Source organism: Diprion similis, chromosome 7 (genome assembly GCF_021155765.1).
Source record: "Diprion similis isolate iyDipSimi1 chromosome 7, iyDipSimi1.1, whole genome shotgun sequence".
In the NCBI taxonomy this organism is placed as follows: domain Eukaryota; kingdom Metazoa; phylum Arthropoda; class Insecta; order Hymenoptera; family Diprionidae; genus Diprion; species Diprion similis.
Window position 1 is genome coordinate 5,142,644 of NC_060111.1, and position 13,132 is coordinate 5,155,775.

Below are 13,132 nucleotides of genomic sequence, written 5' to 3' on the forward strand. Positions count from 1 at the left end.
ATATTTATCTTAACGTAGTATTTATGGCCTTGTGGTTTTTTTTTTTTTTTTTTTTTTTTGTTTAATTTGATATCAGCAGTTTTTTGAAAGAAATCGGGAAAATAAATTGACTACGAAACTAATGACGAATCAGTTTTGAGAAAAATAGAAAAAATAAATAAAGTTTAACGTTGCGGAAAGTTTGCAATAATTTCCATAAATTTACGTAAATGAGGATGGATTTTGCATGTGTTTGAACCAGTTTATGTGATAAATTATATACCTGACTACATATCTATACAATATTCCTCGAAAATTGAACATTAAAAAAAAGTTTAAAAATTCCAAAAACTTTGAATGTATTGAAAATGGAAAACGGCATTAATTCATCGTCACAATCGATACGACGTTAGAGCTCATCGTCAATAATTGGGCGCTTTTAATATACCCTCCAACGTCAATATTTGTAACAGGATGAAGCCATTTATAGTACAGGAAAAATACTAATACGCTAATATATATATATATAGATGTGTGTGTGTTGTATACCAGTTTTGTAATAAGATTCCGTAGGATTTGTTACCGATTTTCGTCGAGCTTCGATATAGACTCACCCCTGAAATATGAGCTTAACTGTATTTTATGCCTTGTTAAGTATTCCCAATATAATAATACGGTAAACCTAACACGCATCTAAATACATTTTGTATATCGTGCTGAAACCTTGCGCCGAAACGTCTGTGAACTGTCAAACTTTTATCATACAGGTGCATGATTGCGATAAAAATTAGAATATCATTATATACGCAAGAATGATACGACCTGACAATTGCTGTTATCGTTTACTTTCATATCTCGATCAGATCTAGAGAAAAAGAAATAAAGGAAGAAAAAATTTCACCGATCATACCGTGTGTATCAAATTTCACTTACGATAATTTTTAGTTTCAAATATTTGCCAAACTACAGTTCGACTATAGCCGTTTCAAGCGGTTGATGTATTATCCTTAGTTACCCTTAGCGAGCGTTGATTGATCATGGAAACTCGGACGGTTGGAGCGGGTCGAAAGTATAACGAGCGGCGAAGAGAAAGAGAGAGAGAGAGAGAGAGAGAGAGAGAGAGAGAGAGAGAAATAGAGAAATTGCAAGGAAAAAGAGAGGAAGTAAAAAAAAGAAAAATCAAGCATCATTCCAACATGTGCGTTCGACTCGAGAGAAATGGAATGGCCTTGGCGTGCAGACACCCCCCCCCCCCCCCCCCCCCCCCCACCCCCCCATCACCCTTCTCCGACAACCAGCGGTGGCGGCAACCGCGCAGATTTTCTTTGCCATGAAAACCGCTTGCCACTAATTCATTTTCACCCTAATGTCCTTCTGCTGCTCTCTCCGCTTCGGATGTACAGAAATAAAAATAAAACGAAGAAGAAAGAAGAGAAAGTATGAAAAAAAAGTGAAAGAAAAAAACAAAAAAAAAAAAACGGCGGACGGAAAAAGGAATAACACGAGAACGTAAAGAAGAACAATATCAACAAAAAAAAGAAAAAGAGAGAGAGAGAGAGAGAAAAGTACTATACAAAAAACCTCGCACCTCCCATTTTTGCAATATATCAAACCAGCCAGAGGCTAGAGGCCGAGGAAATGAAACGACGGTGTGGTGGGTCAGCAAGGGGGGGGGGGGGGGGGAGGGGGAGAACGATGGATGGGAGAGAAGGATAGGTGCAGAACCAAGGTGTCTGCAGTGTGAACAGGATTAGAACCTATCAACATATCATATCATATCATATTATTGCAGTTGCAAAAATATATTTTTCATTTGAATGGTTCCGTACTTAACACTCCCCCCCCCCCCCCCCCCTCCCGTCCCCCGTCACTCGTAGTCAAGATGCAAGATTTGCGTATCCAGGATACATGAATAACCAGTTTTGATCACCTTAGAACCCCCAGATTCTTTGATTAACATGAATACCGATGAGAAGAAAAAAGAAGAAACAAACGACGTGTATCAAGTATAAAGAATTCCGTCCAAAACTTTTTAAAATTTGGATCTTAGTCAGGAATTGCATTACCGGAGAGATTAACAGTCAAATCAGGAAACATTGAGGTTTAGAAGGGTGGTTAGAAAAATGACGCATCACAACCCCTTACGTTCCTTGCAGAGGCGGTAAACTAACAGTAGCTACTATAAACGAGATGCGGCTGGCTGAGCTCTGGTTTCTTTCAAAGAAGGAGTAAACTCTTCGCGTCTGGACTCCCGAGGGAAGACTTAACCGTCCTCCCCTTCTAACGCCGCCTTGGATCCTGAAACCCCCTGGAAACCATCGTTGAATAGTGAGGAATTACGCTGGCAGCGATTCCCCCCATCCATTAGTCCGGTAGTTACATGGAATTGCTCAGCGATTTTCCATCCATCCCTTCTACTACTTTCTATACTTTGGATTTTATACTTCGCGGAGGATGACTACCGGTCATTATACTATAGTTCGAAGGGAAGAAGAGAGGAAAAAATTGATAAGCCGTAAAACGTTCGTGATTATAGTTATACTCACTCACTTAGTCGATAATATTTCACCAATTTTACTTCTCGTTACTTTATCTTATATGTATATATGCTGCTGGGACTTGTAAGTATACGTCAGTTGTTCGTAATTATCTGAAGTTAGAGGGAAACAGTTTTAGTTCAAATGACTTACAGGAAAAACCTAATGTGAAAATAACCAGCGATTTAATTGATCAATTATACAGTATGGTAGTCAGAAATGATTGCAGAGATTCTTTTTCCTTCAGAAATAATTTGAAATTATGTGATCGTTATTAGAACGGTTTCTTATTCTTTTCCATACGATCATCGTTGACTTGTGTTTCAATGATCCTGAGTTTCGGTATCTACGAGGTATAATCAGAATTTTTTCCAATACATATATCTAAATACTTTGAAAAATTTAATCCATTTCAAACAAAAAAAAAAAAAAGAAAATGATATCACAAATGTGTCTAAATTTCTTTTTCATCTCTTTTATCAAAGTCTCTGATGACTGATATCCTCAATTCATACTTTAACCATCGAAATTCGCAGGCATAGAGTTCGAGTTTTCTATACATATGTATACAGGGGCGCAAAAATCTGGTCAAATGATTAGCTCGCGTGACGATTATTGGGGTCCCGAAGTTGTAGGAACGAGAAAACGTTGGCCAAAGTCTCGAGTATGAACTTGAATAGGCCACGTGGAGTTCGACGAAGAAGAGCGACGAAAGAAGAGGGGCGGAAGGGGTATTGGAAAAGCCATTAAGACTTTGGACTTTATTGTGTTCACGGGGAAGTGGGGGGAGGGGTGGTGGTACCTTGAAAGCTAGCGCACCACCAGCCGTGGATACTATTCTGTAGAAAACCGTCGTAACTAACTACTTCCGGAACCATGATGAGGGAGAAATAGAACCAGGAACGTGACCAAGGTTAGCGATAAATCGTCAATATCAGAGCTTGATTTTCTTCCTTGGTCGTCGTTCGTTGCATTGTCTGTTTTCTTGCCAATTACTGCCATTGAAATCTTGACTTCTCACATTGTTCAAAGGGCAAAAAACCCCTCGAAGAATCACTGATCAGAAATGGATTCTCGCATGTATTTTGTTTTGTTCAATCCCTTCTTTGATGGAGTTTCCTATTGTTCTGAAGGCTTGGTATTGGCTCAGAACCATGCAACGTCAAGCTTCTTCGTTTGATCAGAACTCTTTATTAGGAGCTTATGATTTCTGCAACTAGAAGCTCGTACTGAGAAGTTTGATTGTTTTGCAGTAGAATCGATCGTTTCAATTAATTTTAATTCCTTCATATCGGAGAATATTCAAACCCAGAGACGGTCACTTAGTTTCAATTTATTGGAAATCGATGACGGACGACGTTCAGTTTCCCTTGGAAAAGCTCCTGGGATCCCCCCCCCCCCCCATCATCCTGTTTAAATGGGTTTCTTGCATCTAGGCCGTCGATTGTGTTTTGCTAGTTTGCGTAATTGTACGCGGTCGGTGGGTAAATAAGAGCATCCACAGCAGATGGTTTGTGTTTAATGACGGGTTCACGCTGATTCCAGGGTTTGCATATTGCTGACCAAAGGCTTTCGCCCATTCTCGGCATCGACGAAAACCGAAATCCAAATTTCGCCTTACTTTCATTGTTTCTCGCGAATCTTTGTTGCAAGGTTGCAACGCACACTTTAATGTTTGCAAATTGCGTGCGGATCGATTTTTACCATCTTTGAAATGGCTTTGTTTGTAATTACTGGTGCAGACTGGTGGTGGACGGCTATCTGACGCGTCTATCGATACTGATTGATTGCCTGGATCGCGACTGAGATTAGTAGATATGCTTATTCGTGTAATCTTTCTTGAACCATCATGATAAAAGAATTGACGTCATCGAGAGTTGATGTGTGGATTGTGATTTTGGCTGTGATTTTTACATTGTTTTATACGCGTGTATTTATTATTCACACTCAGATTTCAGACGACTTTCTGGTATAAACTGATTCCGAAATCTGTAAAAACGTATATTTTCTAAATTCTAGCGTTTTTTTTAAACTTTATGGGATATCCAGGCTTCTTCGAGCGAGTTTTTCGACAAGCAGTACGTTTAAAAATTAGCCGATTAATATACTTCGTAAATTTGCGACCTTTTCCATGTTTTCGGTAGAAAAAAAAAATAAAAAATTCTCCTTCGAGGATTACCCTTTTGTGTACGAATCAGAAAAGCTTCCACCATAAAGATGAAACGAGTAAAGGTAAGGGTGAGAAAGGGTCGACCATTGTAGGAAGTTCGCGTTGAGAAATGGTAGGGAGGGTGATAAAAATTCTGGTGAAATTTTATGAAAATTTGAACCGTTGACAATATGTCATAAAAATCGAGATCTGGATTTAAGCAGGCGGGGAATGAGACTCGTCGACGTGACTTTTATTCGTTTTTATTTTTTACCGTTATACATATATACGTTGCCGGTAATGCGTGATAACGATACTTGCAGTCGCAGCATCTGTTGTTTTCCTCGTCAAGGAATACGCTAACGACAACATAAAAGGGGGTGGTTCGACCGACTACGTGCTTCGATCAGAGTTATAATCCCCAACGAGTGGAAAAAGTTTATCCCCGGAACGTAAAGGCGAAGCCGAAATCCTCCGGGACCCTACTTTCAATCCTCCACGGTGTGTAGCAGGTGAAGCGAGTTCGCACGTAGAAAATAAAAATGAAATTCGCGACCCACGAAAGATAAACTTTTCCTCGTTCAGATTAGTTCGCTCCTCCCCGCCCCCCTTCCTCCCCTGTCATTTCTCCTCCGCCCCACCTATCACCGAATAAAACTTTCTTCAATATAACATCTCATTCCCGTGGCTTTTACGCTTGGCTGCCGATTTCTGCTCACACTTATCTTATCCTCGATCCTCGTACCCGGTATAGGTGCATACCTACATCTTTGAAAATAAAGTCGTTTTTTCATTCTTCGATATCCACGAGTGTGTCAGCAATTCGTTGTCGAAGGCTCCAGGGAAAATTACTTCCTAATTTCATCAGGGCGAAGGATCGTTACTTCATCAGCTAAATTCATACTTTACAAACCATTGAAGGACATGTGGAGTTGGAATTGCTTCTTTAACACTTGGCAATGGATCTCTGCATGCAGAATACGTATAATACGAATGGAATAGTAAACCAAGGAATGAACTTACAAAATCTCTGATATTCTCGAAATACTCTTCCCACCCTGATCAGATTTTATTGAATCTGTTGTGAATAGATTTTCGGATAAGCAGTGGGTGCAGGAAGTGGTACACGAGGCACGATTACATCCTTCAAAATTTTAACCCGAACTCTTGTTCTCCAGGGGGAATATCACGGACTACAAACAATCGGTTTGCCCACGAGGGAAACTTCCGCAGAAGGCTTGTTCCAGGGAGTTGGAAATGCTCGGCCACGTGGTCTGTTAATAATGTTTCCCGGCGACGGCGGTCGCCAACCCAAGACATAAATCGACATCTTATTTCTCTGCAGGGAGTCTCGCGGGCTGCGCCCACATCCACGCCGGGACTCGAAAGCTCTTTATGGATCGGTTTAGAAATAGAAGCACCCCCTCCTCCCCCCCCCCCCCCGCCCCCTCCTTCCACCAAGCTTATTTATTTATGGCTATTGCCTATCAGGTGACTATTTTACAGGTCTCGGCTAAGATTTACTGCTAAAAGTATCCTAAGACTTCCTTTACGGCCGTGCTCCTCTTTTCCCCAATAACGCCGAAATGACACCAACGATAAATACGCGCTGTAACCATTCATGAAAGGCTGTCGAAGCTTTATTCAAAAGCTTCTGGAAATACTCGAATGTATTCAATGTCTATTTACAAACGACTATCAGGCTTAACAGTAAGGTAAGTGTACCAGGTATTTACACGTTTAGACACAATTGTTGACCCTTTTATTTTCCAAAATTATAAATTGCTAAAGAGTTGGATTCTACAAATTTATTGTTCGGCAATTTTAGAATTAAGGATCAAACAGACGCAAACAAAAAAGAAGGGTATAATTGGTACACTTACCTTGGTACAAAGCAGTTTCAGGTGTTATTAGATTCGTTGTGATTGAATATAAATTCATGTTTGTATGCGATTCGCCGTTTTCAGGTTTCCGTTTCACTTTCATATTTGGAATACTCGTTTTGCTATACTTGGTGTGCCTGAAAATTCTTTCGAGTTTTCAGTGGTTAACATGCCAAGGGTTCACGCAGGTCACGTGTATCGTAAATCGGAGCATACGTGGGCAACAGCTGTCACCTGACGTCACCTAACGTCACCTAACAATGATTTATCAGATGCGAATAACACGGCACACTACTTGGGAGTGGATCGCAAGATCTCTGGCACTAACAAGCGAACCAATAACTCATGTGGATACTGAGGCACTCGAGTGATTTCAACCGTCCAATTTCCAGGATACGTGGTGATAGTAATCCAGCGAATCAGGTTCTCATTTTATCGCAAAAATGGCAGATTTGTGGTTCGAGATCACCACGCAAGGCCTCGGAATATGATTATCAATAGATTTCTTATTCTCTTATTCACTTGTCGAATTGACTCTCAGGTGCTTCTCCACGAAATGGAGTCTCGCTTGTATTATGTATCGGACCCTCGATATTCATCTGTGAAATTTATGGTTATAGTCATCGTCTTTGTCCACTGGGTGCAGAATGGTGGGTTTGTAAATGGGGTGGGTTTGTAGGTTTCTACAACTGTTACAGATGGCACTGAGTGACTTTTAGTGAGTACGCTAGAATTAGCGTTCGAATTAAGGGGGAGGGTGAGCCGAAACTCGAAAGCTGCCTGTAATTGCCTCCAGACACGAAGTTCGCCCAGGAATCGAGTCCCGAGTCTGAAATTATTATGTATAATCCTATTAAGAATATTAGACTTAAAGCCTTGCCTAATCCACCGCGAAAAGCAGGTATCGAGATTCCAGATATTCGCCCAAGAGCCAAGCCTACGCCTCAATTTCCGTTAATATAAATTTCCGGCGATTGATCGCACCCGAAACCACAACCGTATATAGTTCTTCGATTATCAACGAGACCATTGCTTTGTTTCAATCTCGCCCATTTCCCACCCGAAGTAATTCTTCCTCGATGTGCCGGTTCACCCCCGGATATGCCTTTGTGTTGAGTATCGTTAGCCTCAGCCGCTCGCTGGGTGAATTCTTTCTTCCGCAAGCCTTTCTGGGATTCCGGGGATTTCAAGGATTCCTTGGATTTAGTTCCATTGTGTCTCGTGCCACATAGTCGGGTCTTCTGTTGCCGTTGCGAGAGGGTGAAAAGAATTGACAAACCATAAAAGGAACGGATCGGATATTTTTCACTTGGGAATACAATGCGAATACTCCGCGTCCTCTATCTCACTCAAATTTTTGGTGCTCATGGTGCCTGAACATTCGCTGTAACGGCAGCATCCCGTCGTCCCTTCGGAATCAACAGACACTGGCAACGATAACACGCTTCCTAGTGATCTATGATGCTATAATTATCTTGCACGGGCATGCTTTTAATTATTCCCAAGGGAATCAGACGAGTAGCTATATCGCTAATGCGTGGCTACCCTACACCGAGGCATGTGATGGGTTATCTACTCGATTCACGCCGCTTCCGTTTCACCTGGACGATTAGTGAACCTCCGGCTTATACTCAAGGTTGGAGGTGGGAAACTCTCGGCGGTACGGGGAGGGAAAGAGAAAGAAAAGAAAAATCCACGTATAAAAATTTGGTCGTCGTGGCAGGTGCAGGTGAGAATCGATCCCAGTTTCATAAGTATGGAAAGCCATTAGCACTTGAGCACTGTCTACCAACTCCGTTGCCAAAACCTGTTCTTTACATTTCCATTCCATTATTGTTCTCCGGTTTCTCGTCCCACCCCGCCGCGGCCCTCTGCACCCCATTACACCCCGTTTCTCTGCCCCCAAAGCTCTGCACATTGTGTTTCAGTACAATACGCCTACAGCCATACACGAGGGTGCAGATTGTATATATGTTTCCAGTCATGTACATGGGTATGTAATGCGACGGAGTGAGCTGGCAACAATATAGTTAACGTTGCATAATACATTTTCGTTGCTAGGGCAGATTATTGGGTAGAGAGACACGTATATAGCTATAGTTGACTTGTGTCACACGTCGATCTAGTCCTTCGCTTATGTACTTGATGTGTGTGTATATGTAGGTGCAGGGGGATATAGTGTAAGAGATGTGAAAGGTTGACGATGTAGGTACGCTATCGTGCGTGGCACTCTGCAGGATCTACAAGTCCTTTGTTCAGCAGCTCGAGAGCGAGAAGGACAAACATGTTTGTAATTGTTTCGAACCAATTACGTATAGTCTGGTAAGTTGAAGAGTACTCGACGTCAAGGTATTGTTTCATCACTCTGCTCGAAAGCGGAGTTGGAACTCCGGACTAGGCTGTTGCCTCTATCATTCTCCTTCACACACACACACACATACGAATCGGTATCTGTAAAAGTGCGAAAAATTTTCAGGGTAAGGCAGGTTGCGTAGAATGTTCATTATCGTCGCCTTCAAACACTTGAAGGTTCATTGGTAGAGTCTTGTGATCTGTGCTGTCGAAACGCTTCTGGATCGCTTCGAGTGAATTTCTCAGACAATGGCTCTTTAAGTGCCAAAATCCTGCATTTCGTGTACTTCATATAGCTTTTACGAGTATATTTGCTGGCTCTGCAGTACAGATCGATGAACGCTGCATCTGTAGGCATTTCTGAATAATAGTTCAGCACAATATGACTTGGTTCGTTTGAAACTTGAATGGCACTGCTTTTTGTTGCAATCGACATACGGTATGAACGGTTGCTCGATGGCTGATGATACAGTGAGGTTGGAACACAATAGTTTGAAGGCTAGGATTCATGGCGTTGGCCATTGCTGTTGATGATGCTGTTTCGGCCGTTTGTTTTGATCGAACCGTTGACAGAGGAGAACGAAGGATTTTGGCTGGTTGCTAAAATTAACATTTATTATTAGGGTCTGGAATAACCTTTATATACGTGGTTACAAATGAAAGGGGGGATTACCACGACCGGCTTACTGTTTAATAAATGTTCGAGCTTCCGAAATCTGGATGCGAAAAGCTCGATTTAACGGTTTAATGGTGTTCATATATACCCCACAAACACCAATACGGGCTCCCATTTCCTATTAGGTGAAGGACTTTAGGTCCTTTGTGTGTAATATTTTGCTCACTCGGTGCCCCGAGGCCAAAAATGTTGCCGAATTCCGTAAAGTCAAACACGCCTGGATTTTGAACGTGTTTTAAATTGAGACAATTGTTAAACAAAAAGATGCGAAAGTGAGGACAATTCCAAGTTCACGACAACACGTCTATCCTTGGTACAGTAGGAAATCAAACGTCCGAACACTCCAGTGAATTATCTTATCGTTATATTTGTGGATAGCTGAAAATCATTTTAATTTATAATCAAGCTTTCGAAATCTCGTTACCATCATGAGAATCATTAATGAAAGTATAACAGACGCGATGAGAACTTTGAATCTCCCTGTTAGTAGCCACAGAATAATCGTATGAGATATATTGCAGAACATTTGTTACTTGATTCCTAGTATTTCAGGAAATGGATGAGCGCTAATCATAGCGAACTACACAGTCAGTGATAGATGTTTTCGTTGTTTATAATGTGATAAGCCACTGTGGCTAATTTATAACGTCAATAAAATTTGATTGAGTAAATATTAGGGTGGGCTAGAAAAAATAAAAATAAAAACATTTTGATGTTTTACCAAAGAACACTTGATGAACTTCACGAAAAATATGATGTTTTATGTTTTTGAGTCATTCTTTCGTGATGAAATATAAAAAAAATTGTGGAAGTCATCGTATACCATTTGAGGTTGAACTTTAACCTCGAATAATTATTAAACGAGTTGACTTGACGATAAATTAAGTAAGACCTTTTTTGTAGGTCGTTCAATTTTCTACAAGAATATGTATTGATTTCTACAACCTGCTAATTCGTTAGAACGCGATAAAATTTCAAAAAAAAAATATGTATATTTCCCGTGTTATTTAAATGGGACATCAAAAATCACGATGAGGCACTTCTTAATATTAATATTAAGAGCTCAAATTTTATCAGAATTTGTTTGTCATCATCTTGAACGACATTTTCACGGTGTTCGCGCTCGAACCTCATGGACCCGTTGGTACCTCGCGACGTTGAGGGTATCGAGCCGCATGGCGGCGCGCTGTGCGAAAACGGGGTCTAGAGGGCGCGCGCACGATTCACTTAGAATCGAGCGCTCGAGTAGGTAGGATGTACTGCTAATTCTCCTTATTCTGCCCGTGTGTGCGATTACCGCGTTCTTCCCGCGCTCGGTCGGGTGTCGAGTTCTTTCCATCTCACGTAGTTTTGAGGATTGCGTTTTTAGGGTTGGTTATGGGAACGGGCTCCACCTTTTGGTGACCTGAGGTGCCCGTTCCTAGGGGGAGCGTCAACGCAGCGAAACACTTGTCGCCCGAGCACAACAGCGTTGGACCCCCGAGAAATCGGGACCGCTGTTTGCACGGCCGTGAGCCATTTTGGACGCTCCCCGTTACCCCACTTCCACGTAACAGTCGTAAGTGCGGCGTGTTGATAAGTTGTACATACTTGGTAGGTTGAATAAGATTATTGAATGATCATTCAATTTAAATTAATTTGTTTAATAAGGAACGTGCCAGGCAATTCATTACTCTGTAGCCTGCTGAACTGATTTTTGTTGAATAAATACAGGACTTGCTTCGGCTTTTCCTTCTAAACCGTGAGGGCTTCTGTGCCGAAGCAAGCGCTTTCTCATCTCTCGCGAAATTGCGGACCTTATCGATTCATCCTCTCACTCACTCATTCCATCCTGATTAGCTTTGGAATTGAACTCTAGACAACTAACGAAACACACAGTAACTGAAAAAAAAATTATTGCATGGGTCGCCGGGGCTTATCATTAGTAGCAAAGCCAGGGGAGCAGGATTGGACTGGGTTCAACTTACATCCGAAGCTTCATGTCGGAGTGGTAAAACCGGCGTGAATTTACAAATTTGCAGAAGCTCTCCACGAAACACTCATTCAACTCATGCCACAAAACATCCCGGGCCTTTCGTCTCTCCTGAATGTCGTACCTCGAACTTAGACAGACCAGTATCTAGTTTCTTGCTAGTCAGATTCTTGCCAATACAAGTTTGGAAGGACAGGACAATGAAAATTGTTAACGTGATTTTAATTCATCCACAACAAGTGCCGTGTCTCACTCCATCAGCATTCAAAAGAAAGACCCAAGACTGTGACGATAGTAAAGAGTCAGGGCCCGGCTCCTTACACTCCTGAAATCCCAGATATCCAGCTGCGATGAGCCGCGATTTCAGTATACACACTGGGAAGTCCAGGCTGGGAGCATCCGTAGCTCCACGACATGACTCCAGCAAGCCGTCGCTGAACGAAGAGAGGACCGCCCTGGTCTCCATGGCAAGTGCCCCGACCGCCTTCGAGGAAACCAGCGCATATCTGACCAGCAGGAAGTCCTCCCCAGAAGCTGTAAGCGCTGCTACACTCGGCCTTGGAGACGATGGGGATGTTGATGATCTGGAGGTTTGTGGAGATGCTGCCACCCTCGATGAGCGCACCCCACCCAGTGATAACGGCACGATCACCGGCCATAACCTCTTCGTTTTCAGAGTACATAGAAACCGGCTGGCGCGTCGCGTCCAGGATAAGCGGTGAGCCCAGCCGCAGAAGGGAAATGTCGTTGACGTGGAGACCCCAGTTGTTTGAACCATAGTTCGGGTGGTTGACGACTAGGAGCAGCGAGTTCAGGCTGCCACCGTTAGTCGAAGTGATGGATCCAGCCCGGACAAGGTACCAGCTTCTGGGGTAGACCATGCAGTGAGCCGCGGTCAGGACCCAGTTTTCGGAGATTATGCTGCCACCGCAAGTGTGGGACCCTAGGAGATTCAGGGATACCTGGTAAGGTGCCTCAGCCATCACTGCATCCATGCCACCAACGATGCGACTCGTGGGGTTCAGAGGATTTGGAGCTGGAATAAAAACATCCGAGAGAAGCGTCGATTGGCGAATTGACTGCCTCTGGTGGGCGTTTTGTCACTGGCATTTTCATTAGCCGTGGATGTTACACAAATACACGTCTATGCAGTTGATTCTACATACTGATTCATGACGGTGCTAGTATTGTACTGTATGGGTATTGGGTACTCACCAGCAGCAGCTACGATGGCGAGCATAATAACGATCTTGATCATCCTGATACGATGCCGATTTGATCGTTGGTTTCCAAGATTGTACAGACGTTAATTTACTGTAAGTCTACTTTATATGGTCTGGGAATCGAGCTTATCAGGATCGACTACCTCAGAACATGATTGAATGTAATTGAATATCTCCTTGTATGCAGCTTTTATGTACCTGTGTTGGACAGATCTACGTAATCGTTGATAATGCACTAGAAATTGATCGAAGTCTTAAGAACCTCACATTTTTTTATTCGGCAGCCAGATTGTTATAAAGATTACTCAGGTCATTTGCATTTTCCATCTTCCGTTGGATTAACTCCGCATTAATCTGTCCC

At 42.4% G+C, this 13,132-nt stretch overlaps 1 protein-coding gene across 1 annotated transcript; it reads right to left on the bottom strand.

The window, feature by feature from the left end:
• Positions 1 to 11,816: 11,816 nt before the first annotated feature.
• Positions 11,817 to 12,842, bottom strand: LOC124408366 (trypsin-3-like). Its single transcript, XM_046885258.1, has 2 exons — positions 12,764 to 12,842; positions 11,817 to 12,584 (listed from the first exon to the last, which is right to left on the bottom strand). The coding sequence occupies exons 1-2, from the start codon at positions 12,804 to 12,806 to the stop codon at positions 11,866 to 11,868; spliced, it is 762 nt and encodes a 253-aa protein (XP_046741214.1). The 5' UTR covers positions 12,807 to 12,842; the 3' UTR covers positions 11,817 to 11,865.
• Positions 12,843 to 13,132: the final 290 nt, after the last annotated feature.